Source organism: Hemiscyllium ocellatum, chromosome 5 (genome assembly GCF_020745735.1).
Source record: "Hemiscyllium ocellatum isolate sHemOce1 chromosome 5, sHemOce1.pat.X.cur, whole genome shotgun sequence".
NCBI classification, from domain to species: domain Eukaryota; kingdom Metazoa; phylum Chordata; class Chondrichthyes; order Orectolobiformes; family Hemiscylliidae; genus Hemiscyllium; species Hemiscyllium ocellatum.
In genome coordinates, this window is record NC_083405.1 from 46,324,096 (window position 1) to 46,351,870 (window position 27,775).

Sequence of the window (27,775 nt, forward strand, 5' to 3'; positions counted from 1 at the left end):
CATTTCTATCTCAGGTGACCGACTCAACACGCACATTTACTATAAACCAACCAACTCCCACAGCTACCTAGATTACACCTCCTCCCACCCTGGCCCCTATAAAAACGCCATCCCATATTCCCAATTCCTTCGCCTCCGGGACATCTGCTCCCAGGAGGATCAATTCCAATACCGAACAACCCAGATGGCCTCCTTCTTCAAAGACCGCAATTTCCCCTCAGACGTGGTTGATGATGCTCTCCACCGCATCTCCTCCACTTCCCGCTCCTTCGGACTTGAGCCCCGCCCCTCCAATTCCATCAGGACAGAACCCCACTGGTCCTCACCTACCACCCCACCAACCTCCATATATATCGTATCATCCTTCGTTATTTCCGCCACCTCCAAACAGACCCCACCACCAGGGGTATATTTCCCTCCCCACCCCTATCAGTGTTTGGAAAGACCACTCCCTTCGCGACTACCTCGTCAGGTCCCCACCCCCCACCAACCCAACCTCTATTCCCGGCACCTTCTCCTGCAACCGCAAGAAATGCAAAACCTGTGCCGACACCTCCCCCCTCACTTCCCTCCAAGGCCCCAAGGGATCCTTCCATATCCATCACATATTCACCTGCACCTCCACACACACCATTTACTGCATCCGCTGCACCCGACTTGCGGAACATTTCAGAGAACGCCTCTGGGATACCCGCACCAACCAAACCAACCGCCTCGTGGCTGAACACTTTAACACCCCCTCCCACTCCGCCAAGGACTTGCAGGTCCTTGGCCGCCTCCATCGCCAGACCATGGCAACACGACGCCTGGAGGAAGAGCGCCTCATCTTCCACTTAGGAACCTCCAACCACAAGGGATTAATGCAGATTTCTCCAGCTTCCTCATTTCTCTCCCACCCCCCACCTTATCTCAGTCTCAATCCTTGGACTCAGCACCGCCTTCTTGACCTGCAATCACCTTCCCGACCTCTCCGTCCCCACCCCCTCTCCGGCCTATCACCCTCACCTTAACCTCCTTCCACCTATTGTATTCCCACCCCCCCCTCCCCCAAGTCCCTCCTCCCTACCTTTTATCTTGGCCTGCTTGGCACACCTTCCTCATTCCTGAAGGGCTCATGCCCAAAACGTCGATTCTCGTGCTCCTTGGATACTGCCTGACCTGCTGCGCTTTTCCAGCAACACATTTTTTCAGCTCTCATCTCCAGCATCTGCAGTCCTCACTTTCTACCATGACCATCAGCTCTTCTTTAACAATTTTGTTAGGAATGTCTTCAAAGATCTCCAAGAATTTTGTCAAACAAGAGTTCCCATTTTCAAATCCATGCTATATCCAATTACATTATTGTCCAAATGTCCAATTATTTCAACTTTTATAATAGATTCTATCATTTTCTCTACTACTGATGTAAGGCCAGCAGGTCTGTAGTTCCCTGTTTTCTCTCCCATTCCCTCCTTGATTTCTGCAAATTGAATGTGAAAGGTGGTGCATGTGCCAACAACTTACAAGGCAAACACAGTTAATGTGCATGAAGAGCTGAGGGATATGTGAAAGGGAACGATGAGTTATGTCAAATGAGCTGAGGGTGGACTTCAGGCAATCAGGGTGTTTCCTCACAGTCAATCTAGGGGTCGTGCCATTTTTAGTCCTGGTGATTGGTGAGGTTGTTGGTGCAACACAGACGTGGGGATTGGCACAATTCAATCAGAGGATTAGACCAGGTCAGTCTTTAGAAGTTGAGCAAAATCAGTCCAGGGCTTGCTGATTGCTCAGTTAGGGCTGCTTTGCAATTTAGTCCAAGGTTGGGCCGTGGTCATCCAGGAGGGTGGATTACACACATCCAGGGGGTATTTTAGGGTAAGTCCATGGTGCGCTCAAATCTGTTACAGCTTTAATCTGAAATTGGCCTGATTGTACTCACTAGCTGAGGGATTGGCCTCAATCATGGAGGCTATTGATGATGTGAAGATTGAAGATGGCAGAGTGGGACCTGGTGGATTGGAAGAGGGGACTGGAAGGTCTTGAAGTCGATTCAAGGTACACCATATTCACTCTGGTTTCGATATGGGGAAGATAAAAGACCAACAAATGCATCAGATTCTCAATAGTCATGGGCTCTGGGTTTAAACAGGGACATTAATAGTAACATAAAGAGCCTCAAACAAAATGGGAAAGGGTGAATGGTCATTGGGATCCAGTAGGGAAGTGGAAGAATGGAGATGGGGATGTTGTGCGTTACAAGCAAAGCCTGCAAGTCATTGTAGCAAAAGCAAATTCTAAAGCTCATCACATTGATTCAAAAATCATTTGCACTATTGGAATTTATTATTGTTAAATTGCTCCCACACTTTTGTCAGGGCCATTGTAAAACAGATAGCAGGCTTCTTGAAGATAAGTTAATGGAGCATTTGAGTGGTATGATGCAGTATACCCACCGACCGGGTACCCTGCATCATCCTTGTGCATTCTCCACAACCTCAGGGACTGAAAGGTGGATGTATTAACTGAGGAGGAGTGCAGAAGAGAGAAGAAACTTCTGGGAAGGGGAAGGGTGTGGTGTTGGCCCTGAGATAGGCCAGGATGTCATCAAAGAAAGGAAGATGGGCAATGGTTAATGGAGTCAGGGAGGTCAACAAAGCATGTTTCCAGGATGAAGAAATTTTGTTGAACTTGTTTCTGTGCTTATTAACATTACATTTGTGCAGTTTGCTCCTGAAGAAGGGCTCATGCTCATGTTCCTTGGATGCTGCCTGACCTGCTGCGCCTTTCCAGCAACACATTTTCAGCTCTGATCCCCAGCATCTGCAGTCCTCACTTTCTCCCAGCAGTTTGTTCTAAGTCCTCTACTTGCTTTTTGCCACATTCCTGATGGATTTGATTCATCTATGCAAAAAAAACCATTGATTTTTTTTTCCCTTTTACGCATGGCTCTGATATTCTCCTCTTAATGAGACCTAAAGTGTGTTTCTCAACCTAGATGAGTGCTAAAGGAATGTTTTTACAATGAGCACTGACACTATCTCCATCTCCTGGATTGTGGCACCAAAGTGAACAGACATGTGTCCCATCAGGGAGCCCACACTGTAGTGAAAAAGACTGAGTTGACCGATATCCTGAGACTGTTCCTTATGCATCCTAAACCCTTACAACTCTGTCAATGCTGCAGAATACAATGAGCTTTCAGTTGACCTTTGAAATGCCTGAACATCCTCACTGATTTTCACTGTACTAGAGGTTGCAAAATATAGCTCTTGTGCTGGGCCTTCTGCTGAGTGCCAGAAATGTCTGCAGAAGAGAAGCTAAAGAATTACTTGGTGAAGGTAGAGAGTATCTTATGCAGAGCAAAGTGTTTATCTCTCTGCTCATCTGAGAAGAGCAGGCCACACTGTTTCTTTCTGGTTTGCCAGCCCTTGTGTGTCTTCCCATCACCACAGGTATTGTCCCGGTTTTCCCTGACCATCTCTATGACCATTTCCACAGTGGTGGCGAGGATCTGATATCCAGCACTTCTGTCCTGCCTGGCTTGGCCCTTTCAGCAAAGGGATATACCAGCTTCCCCTGCAATGAGATGCAGAGAAGGATTGAATGCAAGGGGAATGGGCGCAGGAGCAGTTTATGAGCATCCATCACTTATGCAATGTAATGAACTGTCCCCAGTAAGTGAGTAGAAAGCACATTAGACAGGAGGGTTTGGTAATTTGAAAGCATGAGGTGTATGAATCATTATGAGCACATTGAGTAGGTTGTGCTGAATCTTGTTGGCCGTGATCGTTTGTGTGATGCCTCTGCCTTGGCAGAGTGAGACAGAGTGATGTTTTTGTGAGTGTGTAGTAGCAGAGAGAAATGGCACTAGTTAACATTGTGGAGAGGAGAAAATCGTTCCTTACCGGTGGGCACTGCTTACCATCCCTGGCGATGTGCAGATCAGGTTGGATGTGTCTGACAAGAGACTCTCATGGTGTCATTCCCTGGTAACAAGATGGACCTTCTCTTGATGACTTAGTCCAGCAGCATTAGCAAATCTGGGAGCCATCTTAGACTTGCTGGCAGGCATTTCTGAGCTTTTATGCAGGGTTGGTCATGGTGCGTGTAGCACGATAGGCTCCTGGGAAGTTCCTGATGTGCAGTGATTAAAATAGTGTCCAACTAACCATCAAATGTCTTGCCAAAACCTTCAACCTCAGAACGTCCATGTAGTAGTGAGAACTTCCAGTTCAATCGCCACATGTGATCTACTTACACAATGAGCTGAGAAGCATGTGATTGTGTGAGATGACCCATGCCAGGCACTGGCAGGTAGAATGCCATCTGAGATGCTGACCAGCATGCCTTAACTCCAAAAACTGAAGATCCTGGTCATAGATTCAATCCAAGTAGAACGTCTCCACTCATAAAAGATCAAGAACAAGAGGGCACAGAATTAAAGAACTTTGCAAAAGTAACAAATGTGATGTTGGGAGAAAGAAAAAGCATTTCATGCATTGAGTAATTAGAGTCTGAAATGTACTGCATGGATGTGTGATAGAAGTGCGTTCAATCAAGGCATTGGGTGAGGGTTTCCATTCAAGGTAACAGGGAGAAGGCAGGAGAATGGCACAAAGTCATGCTCATTTAGAGAGCTAGAGTAGACATGATGGTGTGAGTGGCCTCCTCCTGCACCACAGCCATTCAGTGATTCTTTAAATCTTAGCTTCAAGACTGTCTCTGTTTATACTAATTATACACTATGAGACAGATTCCTGTCAGGAACATTTGATACAATTGATTCTTCAGCCTATGCAGTTTGGCATTGTGAAGAAGGGTTTGATATGAAGTATCAATCAGTTGTCTGAGGGGCTTCTGGCTAAGTTGTCTCAAAATTATTGAAGTTCTAGGAAACATGGTTAGTAAATTCGCGGTTGACAGCAAAATTGGTGGTGCAATGGACAGCAAAAAGAGTTATCGAAGAGTACAGTGGGATCTTGATCAATTAGGCCAGTTGGCTGAGGAGTGGCAGATGGAGATTAATCTGGGTAATTGGTAAATATAAGATGTTTCATTTCGTGAGGCAAACCAGGGCAAAACCTCTGCAGCCAATGGTAGGGCCCTGGGGAGTGTTGTTGAACAGAGAGACCTAGGGGTTCAAGTACTGAGTTCTGTGAAAGTTGTGTCACAGACAGGGTGGTACAGAAGGTGTTTAGCACACTTACATTCATTGATCAGTCCATTGAATCCAGGAGTTGGGATGTCTTATTGTGGTTGTGCAGGATGTTGCTGAGGTCTCTTTTGGAGTACCGTGTACACTACTGGCCGCTCTAGTAAAGGAACCATATTATTAAAATGGAGAGAGTGTAAAAAAGATTTACAAGGCTGTTGCTGAGACTGGAGGGTTTGAGTTATAAAATTAAGCTGGATAGGCTGGGACATTTTCATTGGAGCATAGAAGATTGAGTGGTGACCTGATAGAGGTTTACAAAATCATGAGGGACAGAAATAAGATGAGTCTTTTCCAGAGGGTGGGGGAGCTCAAAACTAGAGGGCATATTTTTAAAGTGAGAGGAGAGAAATTTAAAATCGACTTGAGGGGCAATGTTTTCACACACAGGGTGGTTTGTATGCGAAAAATGAACTGTCAGAGGCAGTGGTAGATGCAGGCATAGTTGCAACATTTTAAGGGATATTTGGACAAGTCCATGAAAAGGAAAGGTTTTGACAGATATGGGCCAAACACAGGCAAATGGGGCTAGTTTAGTTTGGAAAACTTGGATGGCTTGGACATGTTGGACTGAAGGGTCTGTTTCCATGCTGGATAATTATGAAGCTCATTGGGACATTCTCAATTAAGAGAAAGTGAGGACTGCAGATGCTGTAGATCAGAGAGGATTTGCAGTAGGTTAAAATCCTAAAGAAGGGCTCATGCCCAAAACGTCGATTCTCCTGCTCCTGCCTGACCTGCTGCGCTTTTCCAGCAACACATTTTCAGCTCCGATATTCTCAATTAAGAGCAAGTTCCTGGTGTCATTATATTGTCATAAATGTGCCTAATAACATCCTTCCTTCCTTTTGTGCTCTCTTCAGAAATTTATAGTAGGAATGTGTTAATTAAGAAGTGTGACTTACCTTGACAACAGGAAGTCAAGTGTGCAGGTGGAAAGTACATGCAGGTGTGAGACATATAAATAGAGCTTGTAAAAGCTTTGAGATATGTTCCTCAGCAATTCAGATATTATTGTTTGTATATCACACTAACAAATCAAAGCTGAACAGTTTTCAGTTTTGACAAAGGTATACATAAAAGACCAGTCAATCCCTGCTGGCCATCTTCACCCAGCAAAGAATCAAGCAGCTGCCAATCTTAAGAAACTTCAGCAGTGACATGAATTGATCTTTAACTGCCCTCCAAGAATTGCTGGTTTAGGTCATCTTCCTGTAGGAAGTAGTTGACCACTTATCTAAGGGCCAGTCCAAATTTACAATTAACTATCACCTTTGTTTTACAAAGTCTGGAATGCCCCCAGAGCTCTGTCACGTACTATTAACTAGTACATTCTAAACAATAACACATGTAGAAATGTGCTGTAAGGTGCTAACATGGTTTGCAATTCAAATACCACTGATAAATTACTGCTTTGAAATTTCAATGTATAATGTTCATAGTAAAATCATGAATGCATTTGTATGAAGTTTTTAGTTCGACTGTTTTAATGAAGTTGCTAAATCATTTAAAGAAGTAGGCAACTATTAAATTGTGAAGGACTATTTTGCTATCATTAAGTCATTTGTTATAATTACACAGTGTGATTTCAAACTTGTGGTTTGCAATCGATATTTTACTGTCTTGTAATATAGGCATGACATTTTGTTACTTTATGTACAGTGACACCAGCAATTTGTTTTTAATTTAAAATATCCCAAGGTGCTTTGCAGAAGCATAAGGAAAACAAATGGTAAGCCAGAGCTAGAGGTTAGGAATGGTGGCTGAATGCATTGGCAAATAAGTAGCTTTTCAGGTGAGCTATGAAGGAATAGAAGAAAGTGAAGAGGTCGAGGTTTTTAAAGAAGAATATCTGGAGTGTGAGGCCTTTGTATTGATTGTAACAATGGTTTTAAAAGATGGGGCTGAGAGAGATGGGAGGTCAGAAAGGTGTGAGAAGGATAGTGTAAGATGCAGATAAGAAGTAACAATGTGGGTGTGGTGATTGGAACCAGATGGAACTAATTGATTATGAGATCATTGATTGGGTTGTTAACCTGGACTAATTAAGGAACCCTGGCTGTCCAACATAAAGAAGGGATTCAAAATCTTCTAACTGACTCCAAACTGGCTGGTCATAACCAGCATACTGTGCACACATAGATAAAGGGTGACTCTGTGACACCTTTATGCAGTTATATCAGTGGCTTAGGATTGGAGAAAACTACCTAGATAGGAAGAGATTAAGTCAAAAAGGAATATAGGCTTAAGGATGAGAATTTTAAATGTGGGTGTAGGAGTGAGAGCTAATATAGGCCAATAAAGACACATGATAAATAAGCACTGCCTAGTGCTGGGTCAATGTAAGTGGTGTAAGATTTATGAAAGTTGTGAGGTGAACCAGGAAAATTTTGAAAACAATTGTGCCTAGAGTTAGTAAAGCCATTAAAAAAGAGAGTTTCAGCCTGACCTGGGATTCTTAAAAACGTTTGCAATGTTACAGAGCTAGACGTGGTGTGGAGGTGCCAGTGTTGGACTGGGGTAAACAAAGTCAGAAATCGCACAACACCAAGTTATAGTCCAAAGGTTTATTTGAACTCACAAGCTTTCGGAGCATAGCTCTTTCCTCAGGTGAAGTGAGAGAGAAGCACACAGAACACAGAATTTATAGGCAGAAGATCATACAGACGGTGTGAGTGGAGCGTCGAATAATAAGTCTCTGCAGGTGACCAAAGTTGTTACACGGTGAAAGTAAAGAATCAATAGCTGAGTAAAGACCGAAGGGATGACCTATAATCCAATTAAAAGAGGCAGAGAGATAATTACAATCAATTAAAAGTGAGGGTGGTTCTGGAGACAAACCAAATGACGGGAATAAACATAGAACTCAACCAAATGCTGGTGGAAAAGCTCAGAAGGTCCAGCAACATCAGTGAAAAAAGACCAGAGCAAGGGTCACTGGCCTCACTGAGGCCCCCTCCCCTCCCCAGCAAACCCTGCCCTTGCTCCTGATTTACAGCATCCACAGTTCTTTCAGTTTTTTATTTGACTGGGATAACCTGATAAGTGTAAGAGTCCCACACCAAGGTTCTAACCAAAGTAATAAGTATCCAAACTGTATAAACTAATGAAGGTAGAGAGATCATAACCATTTATCAAGGTTATGGTGTCAAAACAGGACAGTAAGAAAGATTTTACAAATGCAGAAAATTATGGTGTGGTCACATGGCATAGACGCATGAACTCAAGATCAAGATTGAGGCCGTCTTTATCAGTACAGAACTTAGCTATCAATTGCCGCTCGGCGACTCTGTGGTGTTGTATATCTCAAAGGCTGCATTGGAGGAAGTTGAATGTCCTTGACCTCTGAAGTGTTCCCTGACTGGGAGGGAACATTCCTGTCTGGCGATTGTTGCGCGGTGTCCCTTCATCCATTGTCATAGCGTCTGCATGGTCTCACACAGCAAGCATACCTGTAAAATCTTCCTCACTGACCCATTTTGACGCCATCACCTTGACCAATTGTACCACAAGGATCAGTGCTGAAATTCTTGCTGTTTGTTATGTACCTTAACAATTTGAATGTGAATGTAGAAGATGTTATTAATAAGTTTGCAAGTGATCTGAAAATTGGTGGTGGTGATGATAATGCAGAGGATGGTCTCAGGTTACAGTCTGATATTGACCAACTGATAAATGGGCAGAGAAATTGTAGATGAAATTTAATCTTTATAAGCATGAGACGATGCCTTTTTGGGAGGTCTAAAAAGGGAAGAATGTACACAATGAATGGTTGTTCCTCAGTTCTCCCTAGGAACCTATGAGATCTTGATGAGCAAGTCCATAGATCCCTGAAGGTGTCAAAACAAGCAGACAGAATGGGGAAGAAGGCATATGGGATGCTTGCCTTCGTTAGCTGGGCATAGAATATAGGAGCAAGGGAGTCTTGTGACAACTTATAAAGAGCTAGTTGGGCCACAAATAGAATTCTGTGAGCAGGTCTGGCCACCACATTATTGGAAGACATGATTGAACTGGAGAGGGTGCAGTAAAGATCACTAGGATGCTGCCTGTGATGAAAAGTCTCAGTTATGAGGAGAGACTGGATTTGTTTTCATTGGAGCAGAGAAAGATGAGGGGGGGATCTGATTATGATACAAAATTATGATGAGCATAGACATGGTGGACTAAAGGGCCTGTTTCTATTCTGTATGATGCTATGACTCTACTTGCTTAGAGATAAGAATAAATGCAAAAATACTTCCCTGTGTTGTATAGAAAATTATCATTGGGACCTCACATTGTCGTCTTACCAATGTCTATAGGGAAACATCAACACATAACACTCAGAAATGAAATGTAGTGTTTGAATTTTCATTGTGTAAGTGAGTACTGGGATTTAGGGGACTATCCTGACATTGAGACTCCTCCAACTAACCTGCACTGCCTACTGATACTGTTTTCATGGTGGGGACTGGGGTGGGCCTGGCACCAGCTGTGCCAACAAAAGAGGTGAAATCAGCAGTGGCAACAGTGCTGTAAAAGAGCTGCACTCACATCTCCTGACAGAACTCCTTTCTTAGAGGAGGACTATTTAAGCTTGCTTGTCTGGACTGATGCCCCAATGTTGGCGGATTTGTCCCCAAGGATGTTCAAGAAACATGGAGCTCTCTCGCTCTCACTCTCCTTGCCCCACACAAAGCCAGAATATTTCCTGAAGCTTTTCTGGTTAAGGTAATGCAAATGTATCCTCATTTGCACAGCTATCAGGACTTACCCACATTCGGACTGTATTACTGACTACAGCGCCTGGATTAACTCACACAGGCTTCTGATAGCCTCACTGCATCCTCAAAATAACCAGTTTTCATTGACGCAACCGTCATCCCTCACTTTGTGATAATATTGGGATTGCAATCCAGTTGGGAATATTTAGCTCTCTAGAAAGTCTGCGGCCATTTTCTGAAATATTTGTGAATAGGATTATATGTCTATCTACTCATAATTCTCACTGCTGACTTTAACGGTGACAAAAATGATTAGTTTCTCTGACCAGCTCATATTGAAGCAGAGTGGGATTGTTACAGCTAGCAAGTGGCTTTAGAAATGATTCCACATCAGATAGATTGATTCCAGCATGTTTTGAAATGGCGACTCCTATTATGAAATGTTACAGCGCCAAAGGAGGATATTTGGCTTTTTATGCTTATCATGGAAATCTGAAAAAGCTAACCACTTCTGTATCTGTACTCCATTGTTATGGCCTTCTAAGTCTTCTCAATTATTTTTTATTGGTATTGATTACTGTTCCTGGCTTGGTATTTTATACTTTAACATGTCCTCTGTATTTTAAAAAAGATCCTAACCTCTGTTTTCAATTGTTTGAATGATTTATTTTTTGGTTACTAATTTGTTGACCAGTGGAAATTTTTTTTTTAACTTTGCTTTCTGAAAGGTCTTCCAAACTTGTCTGTCAGGAATTTAGTACTTTTGGTTTCTTTAAAAAAAAACATTGCTAGCCTTAGTTTGAATGTTGTCCACATCTTAAGATCTGGGCTGGCTTTGTATTAGCCAGAAGCACAGATTCAGATGCATGATCATTATCGAGCAGGATATTGATGTCCCTGAAGCAGTGCTTCAAATATTTCAGTTAATTAGCTAGGTTCTTGCCATATATAGGAATACGATTCGCAGCTTCCAGAAACAAGAGACATACAAAGGCTGATCACAAATGGACAATATTTATTTGGTATAAACTATGTATATATACAAGTACTGAATACAAACTGGTAACATTTATTTGGTATAAACTTTATACCTCCTCCTGCTAACACAGGACTTCATGAGTATCTTATCCCATCCCACTAAAGTGACCTGGCATCTTCATGACCTAGCACCATAATTCAGATACGCAGTAATTGTTGTCACAATGTTGGTACAATTAACCCTCTACCATGTGCCTATCTTACAATTCCAAAGTTAATACAAATTTCTGGATAATTTTGTCATGTGAAGCCCTAAGCCAAAGCTGATGGCGAAGAGTTATTTTCAGGCCCTGACCTCACTTAATTAAAACTAGCAAACTCCCTATCCCAAAATAGGATCCCAGTCCACCTCAAGGTAAATATTGAAGCTGAACTTGAAGCAGTCACAGTGCACACATATGTTTTTGCTGTCTGAGAATAGTGCCTAATCTGTTAATTTATGTAGCTTACAGTATCTGCAAGTGTGCCACACTGTGAGTCCAACTGACAATCCAAAGGTGTTTGTGAGCATAATTTTTCATACACTCAGGATTATTGAGCAAATGTTGTCCCATTGCTGATCTCATCTAATGTTGACTGTTACTAGTTTTGTGCTCTGTAATGTTTTAATAATAGAAAATATTTAGACATCGATCCTGAAAAATTAATATAGATGACACACTCAGCCCTGTTGATTTTAGTTAACTGAGAATACAATTTCAGCAAAGTATAGTCAGTTTTTCTCATGCTTGTTATGCGGAATATAATGGGGAAGAAATCTAATTGTGCAACGTTTTTGTGCTACATAGTAGATTTATATCAAGTCACTGAGGCAGGCTGCACTGTGAAGTGTTACCTGCACTCTCCACATAAAGCCTCCAATTAGATCACTGTGAATGCCACATAGCTCGAACACTAACTTCCACAGCCTATGTCCTACTACGGCCGTTGATGTGAGTTGGTGTGCAGCCCCTGAATACCTTATTTGCATATTTCTGTTGACATGTTTGCCTTCACTTCACTGAATTGTTTCTTGTCTTGATCAGGTCAACAATTTTGAATTATCTCAGGAAATTGTGAAACTGCTGGAGTTGATTGAAAATAGAAAACTTTCAGCCCTGTATCCTGTAGTTCTGACTGTGGTATGTATGTAAAAGATCACATATTGTTTTCCCTGTTGAAACTTGCCTGATTTATTTACCTCTAATCCATTGTATTCACTGCTCAAGAAGTTTAAAAGAACACAGCAATAGGTCAGGGATGTTAAAAATTGCATGTCTCTAACATTTTGCGCAAGAAATTTGGGTCAATGGACTTAACTGAAGCCTTCTTGAGCATGTGCATTGTATTGCCAAATGTTTCTGCAGCCCATGTGATATACCACTTTTGAGAAGCACATAAATTGCAGCATCCTCTCATTTCATTGGAAGCAACTGAATTTCACTAAATTTGAAGTTTCCTAGCTTTAATAAGTGATGTAAATTCTCCAGTTCTAAATGTGGACCACATAATCCATTCAATGAAATCACTCGTGACACACAAAATCAGCAACACACAAGTGTGTTAGAGAAATTTAACCAGAAATTGTTATACCACATACTGTGGATTTAAAGGGGGCCCAATAAACTAACACAAGTGCCCTTGAAGTCACCACTCCAAGTTTTAAGGTGCTACTCCTGCAAACCTAACCACAATGTGCACCATATCTAGATAGCTGAAAATCATGTCCACTGCAAGGTCTTGTTCACTATTCTCCCAGTGGTCAGTGTTCTAGAGAAGGGCAAATAGTATAATACAAGGATACTCTGAAACTCTCCAACAACCGGGCAGCATTGACATTAATGACTGGGAGGAGCTTGCTACAAATCATTCAAAATGGTGATATCTTGTCCATCAATTGCATTTTGCTTGGAGCCGAAACAACTTAATGATGAGACAGAAAAGGCGGGCATCCGGCACTGTGGCTTCTACTAACTGGGTGTCCTTTCCATGTGCCCAAAGACCTGCCTGTACAGTCACATGCAGATTCATGGCAGAAACCAGCAACAGTGAGTGGATAAAAAGTGAGAGAACTGCAGATGCTGTAAATCAGAAACAAATACAGAAGTTGCTGGAAAAGCTCAGCAGCTCTGGCAGCATCTGTGGAGAGAAATCAGAGTTAGTGTTTCAGGTTGAGTGACCCTTTCTCAGAACAGTAAGTGGATGTCATTTTCAACTTGAGGGACAGTTGGTGATCCCTATACACTAGCACGACAGCATCACGAGCTTCATGATGTTGTATTACACTGTGAATTCAGATATCATGTTTATAGAGGCTCGAAAAGTAATAAATTATTATTTGCACTTTGTTGCATGTGAATGTTTATAGCTTGTAGCTGGGATTTAGACTGGGGAAAGGGCCTGGTTTTCTGTTAGGTTTGATTGCATGAAATTTTAACCTTTACTGAAAGCTATTCAGAGGGTGTTTATTTGATACTTCTGCACTGCAAGAGCAATGAAATCAAGTTCTAATAATATTCATAAAGTTTCAAATTAATAATGTGATTGAATGGAAAGAGTACTACAAATATGTTCTTACTACAAGAAAGTGAAAAATTTCATTAAGGCTTTACAGGTACTGAGCATGTTGACTGAGCCATTGAACTGGATTCATGCAAAGCTGTATCTAAGAGCATCGCCCACACTTGTTTGCTAGAATTCCTACTTCTGTACTTAAATTCTCAAACTTACAGAAGCCATTTGATGCACACAGTCATCTTTTGTAAAATTTAACCAGCAATCCACCATATATAAAACAAAAATTACCCATAAACTGTAAAATACATTGCTGATAATAAAAAAATGGATTAATTGATCGGTAACATGAAGTTTAAATTTGCTCCAGTAACATAGAATGTTGATGGTGAGAATTTACATTGTGTACCATATTAACAGCTGGCTAAGGAAATGGTGGCTCATGGAATAATAAACTGGCTTACAAACAGAAAATAGTTATTTTCCAGATGGCACACAGCAGAATTCCTCCAGAGTCAGTTTATATTGTGCTATCAACCCTCTGTCTCTGTACATGGATATCTATATGTATAAATTATATATACTAATATGATGTGTGTGAGTACTATATTATGCCCTTTTTGAAGATTGTCTTTTATTAGCTTTAATTTTCTTATTAGAGTTTTTCTAAACCAAAATTCTTAGCCTTGTTACCAGCAGAATGGTTACTTCATTGCGTCTGATTTCCTATCCATTATTCTTTTCTGCAGTTAACTTTGTTACATTTTATTTCAGAATTTCTCTTCCTTTATGATGCTAAACCAATCTTTTAGAAGTTGTTTCAACATGTAGGCATACTTTCCATAAAAGCTTGTTTCAACTTCTGTTAGTTTAATAACTAACTATTATTGTTTGACTGAAGCATGACCTCTAGATGCCTTTCTTCTTTACAATCATCATGGAACCTCTAAGGACAATAACATAAATTCTTCTCAAAAAGTAGAAAATTGGAATAGATTCTTCAAAGCACCTTTGGATGTTTAACCTATCTATTGTCATTCTGTATTACCACTTCACTGTTCAATATGCACTAGTGCCGATACACACAGTCCCAAATCTCTTTATGTTCAAATCTTTGAGTAGCTGCTGCTACAAATTCAGTGGAGCCAACAGCAGAGCTGGCTCTTCTCAGTTCCTGAACTTCAATAACTGTGTTAAATGTTGACACAGAGGCATGGGGCATGAAGGATGTCAGGTCAATAACACTGCTAAGTCATTAGAATGATTGAAATGGTAAAATAAATAGTCTGGAAACTGTTGGATTGCAGCAAAGGTGTTAACAGACAATTATTTTATATAATATCATATTGTTTTGAGAAAAATATAAAGGTGACATTTACCCCTACTGAGGCCATGAATGGGGGAAAGAAATTCCAACATAATTATTTGTTTAGCGAATATTTCCAGAGTGAATTTACTTGTAACTTTCTGAAATCTGCCCGTTTTGTTTAAACCTGGGAGCACAAAAGATGCTTCCAGTTGCAGAGTTTGATGCATAAATGTGAGTGAAAATCAATCAAATAAAAAATAGAGCTAAGCACCTATAAAAGGACTAAGTATGCTTCGTCAGTGAGAAGCTAAAGAGAATTTGCATTCCATGGTAACTGGAATAGAGATAAAAGGCATGCGATCGAGCAATGACGGTGAAGAATGTGATGGAATGATTAGGTAAGTAAATGAATTTTTCACCTCCCAAATACTATAAATGCCAGAATCAGAGCAGATGGAGACATTTTATTTTGGAAAAATACGTTTGTTAGCTGCATTTTCATTCATGTTTGACCATCCAGTCTACCCTGGCTGAGGCTGGGGTCAAGCAGGTGGCTTCAAGGGATATATTCCTCCATATTCCAGGCTTTTTTCACCAAAGTAGTTTTCTGCGAAAATATCTGCCAATGAAATCCCAGTGTGCTTCCATAGTATCAGGAACTCCATATCTAGCACCTTGGAAGCAAAATCTATGTATTGGCACTCTGGGAAATATGGTCATGCTGTAATACCTGTCTCCATCTATCTGCTCATATGTCCACCTTGGCTTCAGTATAAATACTATTTTCTTTCTAGTTCCTATCAGCACTGAAGAAGGGTCATTGGATTCAAAACTTTAACTCTGCATCCTATCGGCCAATGCTGCCAGATCTGCCGATTTCTCTCTTTATCTTAGATTTTCAGCAGTTCTTTGTTTTCTTAATGTTGATGCTCTATTATGTTATGCCAGATATAGACAGGGGAGATGGAGATGAACTGTTTTCCCTGATTGAGTATTCTGGACCTAGGGTACATAGTCTGAGAGCTAAGGCTAGATGGTTTAGGAGGGATGTTAGGAAGCGTTTTACATACAGTGATTGGTAGATGTTTCGTACTATCCCACAAATGACAGTGAATTCTAAATTAATTTTTAGTCTTAAATCAGAGGTCAAGAAAGTTTAGTTAAAAAATGTATAAAGGGACATTGAGTAAAGATCTATGTTAGGAGTTTGACCACAGATCAGCCATTATCTCATTCAATAGAGGAACAGGGTTGCGGAGCTGAATGGCCTACTGCTGTTCCTGTGGTCCTATAAGTCTGACATTTTGCATTTAACTGTGCATATGTTGACCATTTTACAGGCTTATTGACAGTGAACACTGACAGATTTCATTGTCAATATAGTTGCCATTAGTTTCAGTATTAGAGGTGATCAACATGTTCTGAGTTTATCTCCACTAGTAATAGATAAGTAGTTTTGGCCTTTATTCCTGTTTTCTTTGACTTATGACAAAAGCACTTACATATATAATTTTGGATTATTTTTACTGTAGGTTCACCCAAACAATTTGGAAACTTCATCTCCCTGTGTTCAAATGGAAGATTTTATCAGCATCAAAGAACAGGCAAAGGATGCAAATAGAAAAAATATCTTAATTTTTAGACTGCTGTTGAATTATACCCAGGTAGGGATCTTTTCTTTCTGTTTTAGTATTGTGTTATAAAGAAGACAGTAACCTGTCAAATTAGACATAATCAATATGGTAGCATTGTTTCTTGATTTCTTTTCATGGGCTATAAATTTGTACAGCCTATGGCCTTAGCATATTACATGGAAGAAAGTATTGGGAACATTTTATTATTGAATTGTGTTGACTTTACTTTAATATACTGCGTGATATTTTGCTGACCCATTATTACCTTTGATCATTATCAGTGACAACTTGAGAGTGAATAAATCTCAACTTTAAATCCTCCTTTTTAGTATCAGTTATTTGGCAAGGTAAACTGTTCACTACAGTTATCAACTTTCTATTTTCTTTTCCTGGTTGTGTGTGCTGGGCTGGAGTTTCATGGTCCTAATTGGGACCAAATGGAGGCGGGACTGACATTAATAATTGGCTCTGAGCAGTATTCTAAAAGTTCCACCCCTGTTCCTATCTTTGACCATTTTTATGTAAGGTTCTGGACAGAGAATGGGACATAATTGACAATGTTCTGAGGCATGCTGAAAGGCCATCTTCCATAAGTCTTTCAGTTTTCAGGGAGGTTGATGGACCTGACAAACTTTTGGATTTTACACTAGCTACATTAAGCATAAACCATGAGTTGAAGGCATTAGGCGTTTTAAAAGAAATGGTTTTGTCCTCTTAACAGTTCATTGGGAAATGCTGTAGCATGAGTTGTATATGTTCATTTAAGGTGTATCATGAGAGTGTTGTGATTGGAAGATATTCCACACCTTCGTTGGGTGTACAGTTTTGGTCTCCTTATCTAAGAACACATAATCTGGACATTGAAGTGTACAATGGATGTCCACCTCGTAATCCCTGACATGGTGAGATTTTGTTATGAAGAGAGATTAAGAAAATTGGGTCTGTATTCCCGAGAGTTTTGAAAAATGAGGAGTAACTTCATTGAAACTTGCAAAGTTTTCACAGGGTATGACGTACCGAATAGGAGGCATCGTCTCAGGATAACAACATTGGAATTCTGTGGAATTGAAATCTGTGGAATTCTCTGAACTCTCATATCCCAAGGGATATGAAAGCTCAGTCATTGAGCATGTTCAAGACAGAAATTGATTGAATTCTGGAAGCTTAAAGACATTTATGCATTTTGAAGATGATGCAGGAAAGTGTCACTGAGTTGGATGATTAGCCATAATCTCACTGAATAGTGTAGCAGACTCAAGCTGAATGGCCTACTCCTTTCCCTATATTTCTACATAAATACCCACTGAACAATTTGTTTGCCAGATTACTACTTCTGACTGTAAATATAAAAAGTCTTCCAATGAATTTTTAAAAAGTTAATCTTACACAAAATCTTTGCGATATTAACAAGAAATCACAAGATAGATAAACTATTTCACAACTAAGTGACAAAGTCTGATATAATTAGGGTTAGACCATGCAGGAGAGATGTTAAAAGCACTTCAACTAGCATCAATTGTTGTTTGTATTCTGAGGTAATTTTTTGCTAAGCAAAGGTATCAAGGGATGTGAGCCAAAGGCAGGTATATGGACTTAGGCCATAAATCAGCCATGATGTTAATAACTGGTAGAACAGGCTTCCGGAGCAGAATGGTCTTCTGTAGTTCCTATGCTCATACAATGAGACAGAGTTAATTTGAATGGATATCTATATGTGATAACAATGTAAAAATGTTTAATCTTTTTCATTGCATTTATGTTTTCACCTCATGTCTGCTGATTTTAGAAATTCTGAGGTCAGTGTGTTTAGTAAACTCTTGGCTGCAAACATCCTGCACCAATTGTCTATTCGGTTTACATGTGCTGGCCTCTCTTTACACAGCCAGTTTGAAGATTCCATTTGCTTGCGGAATTTTATGAGCTACTCAATAGCTTCCAGCCGATATGAAATAGCTTGAGTTATTTTCGTAAAGTGATAATGAAAGAGTAGGAAGAGTAGAATTAGGGGGTATTTAATTAAGTGTATATATAGATTAAGGCCATCTGAATATAGTTCAGTCTTTGCTGCTGATACCATTAGAAGGCCTGACTGAGTTTTTTTTATTGAGAACTGAAGTGGGCCTTTTTAATGTGTTTATTCCAGCACCACTTTACTGCCTTTCCTGTTGTTAGGCCAACCTCCAGACTGACTCAGGCAGGACTGCAATGGCAGTATCAGTTTCACATCCTGACTTGCACCTCTGAGAAGAAAGTCATGGCCCTCTGTATTATCAATACAGGATATGGGGTAGTAGTCTCTCTATTTGATTAAAGCTATGATTTCTACTTGTTATTAGTATATGATATGAATGTTAGTCTTGAAATGATGATGCACTCAGACAAGCAATTTAAATTATCCACTCCATACTGAAATAAAATGAGTCCTGATCGCCGGTGGACAGTAGAAACTAGCAAATAATTGAGAGACCCCAGTCAGTCTTCATTGTTGTGCAGCGTTGTTAATACACCACCTCTCAAATGCCCACTTCAGTTGTCTTTAGTCACTTTCTGTTTGCTGCAGAAAGGTCAAAGGTTGCTGCAATCATGAATTCCATTCCTTTCCCAGTGATAATGATTTTGGACCCCAAAATTACAAGAAAGTAATACAAGAAGATTTTAGCTTAAACTGCAATACATTAGTTTATTAAATCAACAAAATCGTAGTCCAAGCCCTTCTTGATTTGGCTGAAATGTACACTCATCCATGTGCTCGTTGTTATCAGCGTTGATTGTAGACCTGGATGTGAAGGTGACCCGTCCCCATCCTCCTTTACTTGATTAATGCCCACGTTTCAATGTTGTCCTTTCTTATAGTATCATAGTGATGGTAGAAAATCTCATCTGTCAGCTGATGTGCTGGCCCACATCTTTGCCATTGATGTCTTTGCTCGGCAAAGGCCTGAGTGAGCTATCCAAAAAATTGCTTTCAGTTGCTATTCTAGCTGTGGATCTCTCTGCTAAGAATGCAAGTGTTAAAGGCAGACCTGAATAACTTGCCTGTGCCAATGAACAGAGCACATGTTAAATCTAAATCTAAATGTTTATACCATTGGCTGCTATTATAATTCGGGTATACTACACCTCAGATACACTGCAATTCAGTAACTAAAATGGAGATCTGTTTAAAGAGGCTCGGTTTTGGTTTTCCATATTGTCATCTCCACTTGAGAATACTGAAGATGAGTTTGCATTTTCCTCTGGAGCTCACGGACAGTGCATTACATCAAGGAGCAGTTTTATCTGATTCACATCTGTGCTGGGCCATGTGACAGGAGTTGATGACTGCTGCATTGGGAGCCTTCAGATGATGGATCCCTTCAGTGCTGTTTAACCTAACTGTCAGAGAAACACGTCAAAGTTAGATGAAAGAACAAAAGTGCTGTCATCATGACTTGCACTGTTTTCCCATGACCAATCTGCTGGATAATTGAGAATATCCAAGTGACTGTGTGCATTGCAAGTATGTTAGGTTTAATTGCTCTTCATGTTGATATATTTCTGCTGTGAACTTCCATTGATTGCAAGGGCAAGTATGTACATTTCTGAATAATTCTTCAAGCTGTACACTAACTGGATAGTTGGTGGCACAGCTCATTGATATAATATGAGATTACTTTACAAAGTTGGACATGACCCATCTTGATGTAGACCTTAAGAGAAAGTGGTCAAAGTTAGTAACCACAGGAACATCTGAAGCTGGAAAGGGAAGAGAGAAATGACACTTGATAGAATTGATATCTTTATTGTTGAAGTTGGTTAAAAATAAATTAGCAGTATTTGCACATTGATCAACTGATAAAAAGAGGGTATGTTATAAATTGTCATGCTACTCAGCCTTCAGAGCAATGAATGATTTTTTTCAACTCCTATATTAGTGCTGATTGAGCTAGTTTTTAAGGGCTGATTTGATTTGTTCCATGTATAGTCTCTAAGATTGTACCTTGTTTGGGCCTGAGTATTCTTGTCTCTTCTTCCTGTTCAAAATTCTAGGCATCTGTCTTGATCAAAAGCAAGTTGATGTTTATAAAAGTTAGACCAGTTTGTTGATACCTTTCCTAACAGTAGGAAGTCTTAATGTCTCAACCACATGCATGGCTCATTTCCAAGTACTAGCATCCGCCTTAAGTTAATTTATCTTTGTCATACCTCTATTTCATTAAATTAAACCAAATATGAGAATCTGACAGCTGTGGTTTGTTGTAACAGATTTTTGTGGGAGAGAAGTCATTGTTTATTCAGGGTAAGGGTCAATCACTAATGACAGAATGACTATCTATACAGGATAAGGGTGACTATATAACTGTATAGGTCTACTACTCAAGGTTAGGGTCAGCTAATGTATAAGTGTGTAGATTCATGAAATGATAACAGCACAGATGGAGGTAATTTGATCAATCACGGCAGTGCTGGCTCTCTGAAGAATCAATTCTCCTAGTGTCACCATCCCCACCCTCTCCATACAAGTCTATGTGTTCTTCCTTTTCAGAAGTTCAGCTCTGCTACTGTTTTTCTTGACAGATGAATGTAGGATTTAGGCCATATAACTTTTCAAGCTTGCTCCACCATTCAATAAGATCATGATTGGTGTAGTTATGGTCTTAGCCGCAGTTTCCCATCTGCTCCTAATAATCTTTGACTCTAGTCTATTAAAAAAAATCCAACAAGCTCAGCTTTGAATCACTTGAAGACCTAGCTTTCATGTCCTTCAGGAGAAGAGAATTTCACACTCTAACGACCCTTTGAAAGGGAAAAGCAATCTCTTGATTGTTGTCTCAAAAGTAGGCCTCTTCCTCTTAAGCTATATTCTTTTAGTTTTGGTAGCCTCTCAACAAAATATCATCTGGTTATCATCCTAACCAGTCTCCTCAACACCTCGTACGTTTCCAGAAGATCATCTCTTAGTTTTCTAAACTCCAGTGTGTCTCGACCTCATCCGTTCAACCTTTCCTCATAGGATAAGACTGCATTCCAGAAATAAAATCTGAGAGTCTTCACTCAACTATGTCTCAAGCAATTGTATAATTTCCTTCTAACAAAGAAGGCCAAAACAGTACAGACTCCTGCAGCAAGATATCCTGACTTTTTAATTTCCATTCTCCTTGCAAGAAACAACATTCCATTTGTCTTCCTTACCCCTTGCTGTGCCTGCCCCTCTGTTCTATCAAAATGAACAAGTTCATAGTTACCTACAGAACATAGAATAGCACAGTACAAGCCCTTTGACCTTCAATGTTTGTCAGCCTTTTAGCCTCCTCTAAGATCAGACTAACCTACATACCCTTCATTGTGTTATTTTGCATGTGCCTATCAGAGAATCGCTTAAATGTCCCTAATGTATCTTGACTCTACTTCAACTGCCGTCAGTGCATTCCACACACCCACCACATTCTGTGCAAAGAACCTACCTCTAAAAAACCTTTCTACAATCACCTTAAAATTAAACCCCTTCATGATAGACATTTCCGCCATGGGAGAAAGTTGCAGGCTATCCACTCTATCTATGCATCTCAATATCTTGTACACCACCTATTAAGTCACCTCTCATCGTTCTTTGCTCAAATGAGAAAAGCCTTAGCTCCCTCAATCTTTCTTCATAAGATATGCCCTCCAGTCTGGTCAGCATCCAGGTAAATCTCCTCTGAACCCTCTCTAAAGCTTCCACCTCTTTCCTCTAATGAGGCGACCGGAACTGAACACAAATTCCAAGTGTGGTCTAACCAGAGCTGTAGAGTAACCTTGCAGCTCTTAAACTCAATCCCCTGCCAGTGAAAGCCAACACACCATACGCTGCCTTAACAACCCTATCAACTTAGGTGGCAACTTTGAAGAATCTATGGACATGGACCCCAAGATCCCTCTATTGCTCCACACTTTCAAGAATCCTGCCTTTAACCTTGTATTCTGCATTCAAATTTGACCTTCCAAAATGAATCACTCCACATTTTGCCAGGTTGAACTCCATCTGCCACTTATCAGTAATCTACAACAGCCTTCCACATTATCCATGACTTCACCAATCTTCATGTCATTGGCAAACTTTCTAACCCACCCTTCCAAGTCATTTATAAAAATCACACAGAGCAATGGTCCCAGAATTGATCCCTGCAGAGCACACTGGTCACTGAGCTCCAGGCTGAATACTTGCCATCTACCAGCAGCCTCTGTCTTCTATAGGCCAGCTAATTCTGTATCCAGACAGCCAGGTTTCCCTGTATCCCTCTTTGTAATCCATCTGCAAAGTTTTTCTCACTCATTTAATGTGTTTATATGTCTTTTCAGACTCTGTATTCTCTTTCAAAAAGTACTTTCTTACTTATCTTGGTGTCATTGGCAAAATTAGTCACCGTACATTTGGTCCATTCATCCAAGTTATTGATATAGATTGTCTGTAGTTGAGGCTCAGCACTAATTCCTATGGTCCTTTACCACTGACAGCTGGCCAACCAAAGACTCATTTAGCTCGAGTCTCTATTCACTGTTGGTTAAACAACCACTTATCCATGCTAATAAGAGTTTCTGCTGTTATCTATATCTTGATTTGAGTTTATTTTTGTTGTTAAAGACCTCCTCTGCCCCTTTAGTCAATAAAGTGGCCATACGCCCTAGTGGGGAAGTCCTCCAATTAGTTTTCTAGTTGTGACTTTTCATTCAACTGGAAATCTCTAGAAATAGCATATTTGCATGTAACTACAACATATTTCTTTATGGTTTGATAAGTTTCCTGTATTTTTTTCTTTCTGCAATTTGATCTTGAAGTTGATTGTGAAGATTGTAATTTGAAAGATTTTAGTGCAGGGAAATTGGTCTGACATTATGGCAAAACCGTAAGCTTAATCTATTTTTGAGGTATAAAAATGTGTTTAGTATTTTGAATAACAGAAAGATTTCCTTTTCAAGAGCTCTTTTCTGTTTGGGAGAGTCTGGAACAAAGGCACAGAACTTTAAACTAGAGGCAGTCAGTTCAGTGGATAAGTTAAAATAAGCATTGCTAGAATGTGAAACTTTCTTCCCCAAAAAGCAGTATGTATTACGGAACTTAGTTACTCATTCTCCTGTGGGATAACCCGCCTCTCAGGAACAATTGGCTTTTTATCTAAGCTAATTTATGGCATTTTTTTTAACCTGCTGAAATCTTATGGTGGCCCCGCATATTCTCCCAAAGTTTGCTCTGGTCGCAAGTGTTTCCTGAAGGCCTCCTGATAAATGCTGTCATGTTCACCAGTAATTTTCTAGGGGATCCTTCTTTCAATACCACTTAGTGCCTGATGGAGGAGCCCTGTAGTGGGTAAGGGGCTGACAATCACCCTGCTAACCTTGCTTCCGATTCTCCTCCACGTGACCCCAGCCACACCTTCCCCAAAAGCGACAGTTGTTCAGTTGTTCGGTTTATGTCCTAGATGGTTATGCTTCTGTTCAGTAAGGTATTAAGGGATATGGGCCAAAGGCAGGTATATTGAGTTAGGCCACGCATCAGCATGAATGGTGGAACAATCTTGAGGGATTGAATAGCCTATTCCTAGCCTTGTGTTCCCCATAGCCTGCAACCAGCTCAACTCATCTGACTGTAGCAGTAATTATCAGTCAAGGCCTCCTTACTCAGCAGCCGCAAAAACCACTGCTGGTGACCCTGCCTATAATGTAGAGCTGCCGGTGGGTCTCGGTTCTTGGCATGAGGAATTCTGCCTTACTGGTGAGTTAATTGTGTACACGTGATAACATGACTGAATGCTACAGCATAACACTTGGTGCCTATTGAGGAATTGAAATAGTTTCTTAAGGATCCTCCCTACAGTGGGCTAAAATAAGTATTAGAGTTCAAGCATCCTGTTCTAAGCCAGTGGTTGCTCCTATCTACTAAGATGAAATCTATTACGCTTGGATCCCGGATGAAATTCCTTGAATTTGTTATGAGTACACAGATGATACCCCCTGTTGTTAAACTCCCAGATGAGGAGAGATTAACAAGCTTCCATTTCTTATTCACTCATCCTATTAGTGTGACAAGGTTAATTTACAAAGGATCACTTCCCTTGCTTTTTTAATTAGATTCCCTGCAGCGTGGAAACAGGCCCTTCAGCCCAACAAGTCCACACCGACCATCCGAAGAGTAACTCACCCAGACCCATTTCCCTCTGACTAATGCGCCTAACGCTATGGGCAATTGTAGCATGACCAATTCACCTGCCCTGCACATCTTTGGACTGTGGGAGGAAACGTGAGCACCCGGAGGAAACCCACGCAGACACCGGGAGAATCCACACAGACAGGCACCCGAGGCTAGAATTGAACCTGGGACCCTGGTGCTGTGAGGCAGCAGTGCTAACCATTGTGCCACTGTGCTGCCTCACGGATACTTTTTCTCCTAGGCACAAATGAATTTATGTTTTAAAATAAGCCTATTTTATTAGAAGACCCACCAGTCTGTCTTGCATTAATAGGGAGTGAGTGCATTAATTACTAAAAAGGAATTAATGATGGAACACATGCACACAGGTTAAAACTAAGAGGTGAGTTCAAAAAGGTAAGAATTGAAGGAAAAGGCATACTTTGCTTCTAAGATGTTCACAAATAATGAAGAGTCAAATATTTGTGATGATTGCAGTAGAGGTTACTGGTAGCATTGATGTTTGTAGTTGCAGAGTTATTTCAATATCATGAGTTTTGCAGGTTGATTGAGATTCTGTTGTTCTAACTCCATTCAATCATGTTTGAGTTCCAGCCTCCATGGTGAGTGAGAATCCCTTTCTTGTCCTACAGGACCTTCTGTCCAGCTGTGTAGTAGCTAACTTCGACTACTCAAAGTGAGAGAGTCTGCAACACAAATGTGACTCACTGCTATGAACTTCACAGCTTGTAAATCTTTATACACAGGATGGTACACATGAGAACATTCAGTCACACTACCACACTCCAGTAAAGTTGAAAAACTACTTTTTTAAAAAATCGATTCCACCCTCTCTCTGCTTGTTCTTCAAAGGAGAAAACGTGATTTGTCTGCAGTTTGGGACATAATTCTCAGGGAAAGAGTTTGCTGTTGAGCAAGGAGTCATCTGCCCCTAAATATTTTTTAAAATAATACAAGATCACTATCCAGTCTGTTTTGTCTTGCCTCTTTGAAGGGTGGTTGTTTGAACTTTTGCATCTTTAAACGTGATTGTCGATGAATCTTTTTGCAGACAGCCACTTAATTTTATATCCACAGTCATTTTCAGCTGTATCAGTTCTCTTTTTTAAAAAAAATACTGTTATGACATGGTGGTGAACCCCTCTGTTAAGTAAACCAAACATTCAGAAAAGTGCACCTCACCTTGTAATCTGTCAAAGTTTGAGCGACACAGAACTCCCAAATTCCACTATTTAAAGAAAATAATATTAATTTACTCTTTAACTCTAAAAGTGGACATTAAACAACAAATATTCACCACTCTAAGCCCCCCTTTCTCTTAACTGTTTATTACTTATGTCCAACTCTATTACAAAATGCTGTTTCAATAAAAGAGTTATTAAAACTACATCTCTTTTTTTTCTCTCTGTCTCTGTCTCTGTCTCTGTCTCTCTCTCTCTCTCTGTGTCTGATTGCCTCAATGTTAGCAAAATAATAAATTCAAACTCAATTGGGTTTTAGTCTCCTTGGGCATAATTTAGCCTGGTTAAATTTGAATTCTTCTCAAAACAGCAAACAACTTGGGTATCAGTTTCACAGCCAAACGTTACATATATTCAATTTTCAGTAAACTCTGAGACTGCTAGTTAGTTATATGACATGTGCTTGTACACTCTCAGTGTAAAACAGCATTCACTCTGTCTCAAAGGTATAGTACATACCTTCAACTTCATAACAATACCTATTGGAATTACACATTAAAATGTCCACATACTTTGGGGTTCTGACCTGTGGTCATGACACTTGAGGTCACAAATGCTTAATTGTCTGTAAAGTGCTTTACTTTTGTCAAAAATACAACCCCATGTTAGAATACATATATGTGTAAGTGTCCGATTCAGGCAGAATTTGGCATGGGTATAATTGCCCTTGAAGATGAATACCTACTTCAGCTGCATGAAAGTCTTTGAACCTCCTGCCTAACTGCATTATATATACACTTGCACCTCATGGAATACAGTGCTTTAAGGTTCACCACCACCTCTGGGCAACTGGACATGAACAATAACTCCTGGTCTTGCCAGTTGCTAAGTAACTTCAATAATGTAGCACCTTCAAGTAAGATGAGGGCAAGATAAAAAGTGATGGGAAAAGGGCAAAAAGCAGCCAAAGTTGCTTCCTGAGATTGGATGCTGGAGGTATTCTTGTCACAGAGAATTATTGCACCATGGAATATTTAAACATCAGTAACAAACAAGGGAAAGCCTATAAGATATTCAAAATCAAATTTGGTATGCACTTGTAAAAGAGTAATATGACACAATGAAAATTGAGATTAGAATTAATTCCTGCAGTTTAAGAGATAAATGTGGAGAGAATGGTTCTCCTGCAGTTTTGTTTATTTGATTTTATGCTGGTATTATGTCTTTCATTTGGTTTTACACGCAAACAAATTGAGTAAATCTAGAATTGAAATGTAACATCGAGTCAGAGCATTGTATAATTAGCAAGGGTTGGAACATTACTTGAATAATCGGCACAATGCCTCGTTGTGCCAGGGACTCTGGTTCAATTCTGCCCTCGGGTGACTGTCTGTGTGGAGTTTGAATGTTTTTCCTATGTCTGTGTGGGTTTCCACCTGGTACTCTGCTTTCCTCCCACAGTCTAAAGATGTGCAGGTTAAGTGGATTGGCCATACTAAATTGCCCATAGCATACAGCGATAAGCAGGCTAGATAGATTAATCATTGGAAATGCATGGTCTGAGGAATAGCGTGGGGGAGAGTCTGGGTGGAATGCTCTTTGAAGAATCAGTGTGGACCCGATGGACCGAATGGCCTGCTTCCACACTGGAGGGATTCTATGACTCCTATGATAAATGTTGCAGACTGAATGCTTCTTTCCTTGATTGCAATTAATTCTCTGTCAAAAATTTCCTTTCTAATCAATTGTACTTAAGTCTTGATGCATATCTATTCTACCATCTGTAGTAGAGTTTTCACTGATGGTAAAAACACTCAAAAGACTTAACAGTTTGAACATTACCATAATTAATCTGTAAAAATGAAGGATCGGTAAATCTTCCAGACTTGGCATTTGTCCAATGGATTCTGTAAGCACGTCTTTTAATTTCCTCTGGTAGACTGTAAAATTATAATTACATGCTAAATATTACCATTGCATTCCTGAGAGATTAGTTCCTCAAGAAACAGATGTTTTTAATGGAGAGACCTGTGAACATTCACTTAGAATGTTAACGAAT

General features: G+C 40.1%; 1 protein-coding gene across 4 annotated transcripts in view; it reads left to right on the plus strand.

Moving 5' to 3' along the window:
* crppa (CDP-L-ribitol pyrophosphorylase A) overlaps window positions 1–27,775 on the plus strand; it is a 256,062-nt gene that overhangs the window by 95,740 nt on the left and 132,547 nt on the right. For 3 of the 4 annotated variants that reach the window (XM_060825431.1, XM_060825432.1, XM_060825434.1), the window contains exons 8-9: window positions 11,961–12,056; window positions 16,270–16,401. In XM_060825431.1, coding sequence (XP_060681414.1) covers window positions 11,961–12,056; window positions 16,270–16,401 — 228 coding nt within the window. The remainder of the gene's footprint in view (window positions 1–11,960; window positions 12,057–16,269; window positions 16,402–27,775) is intronic. The other variant, XM_060825433.1, reaches the window with a different exon arrangement.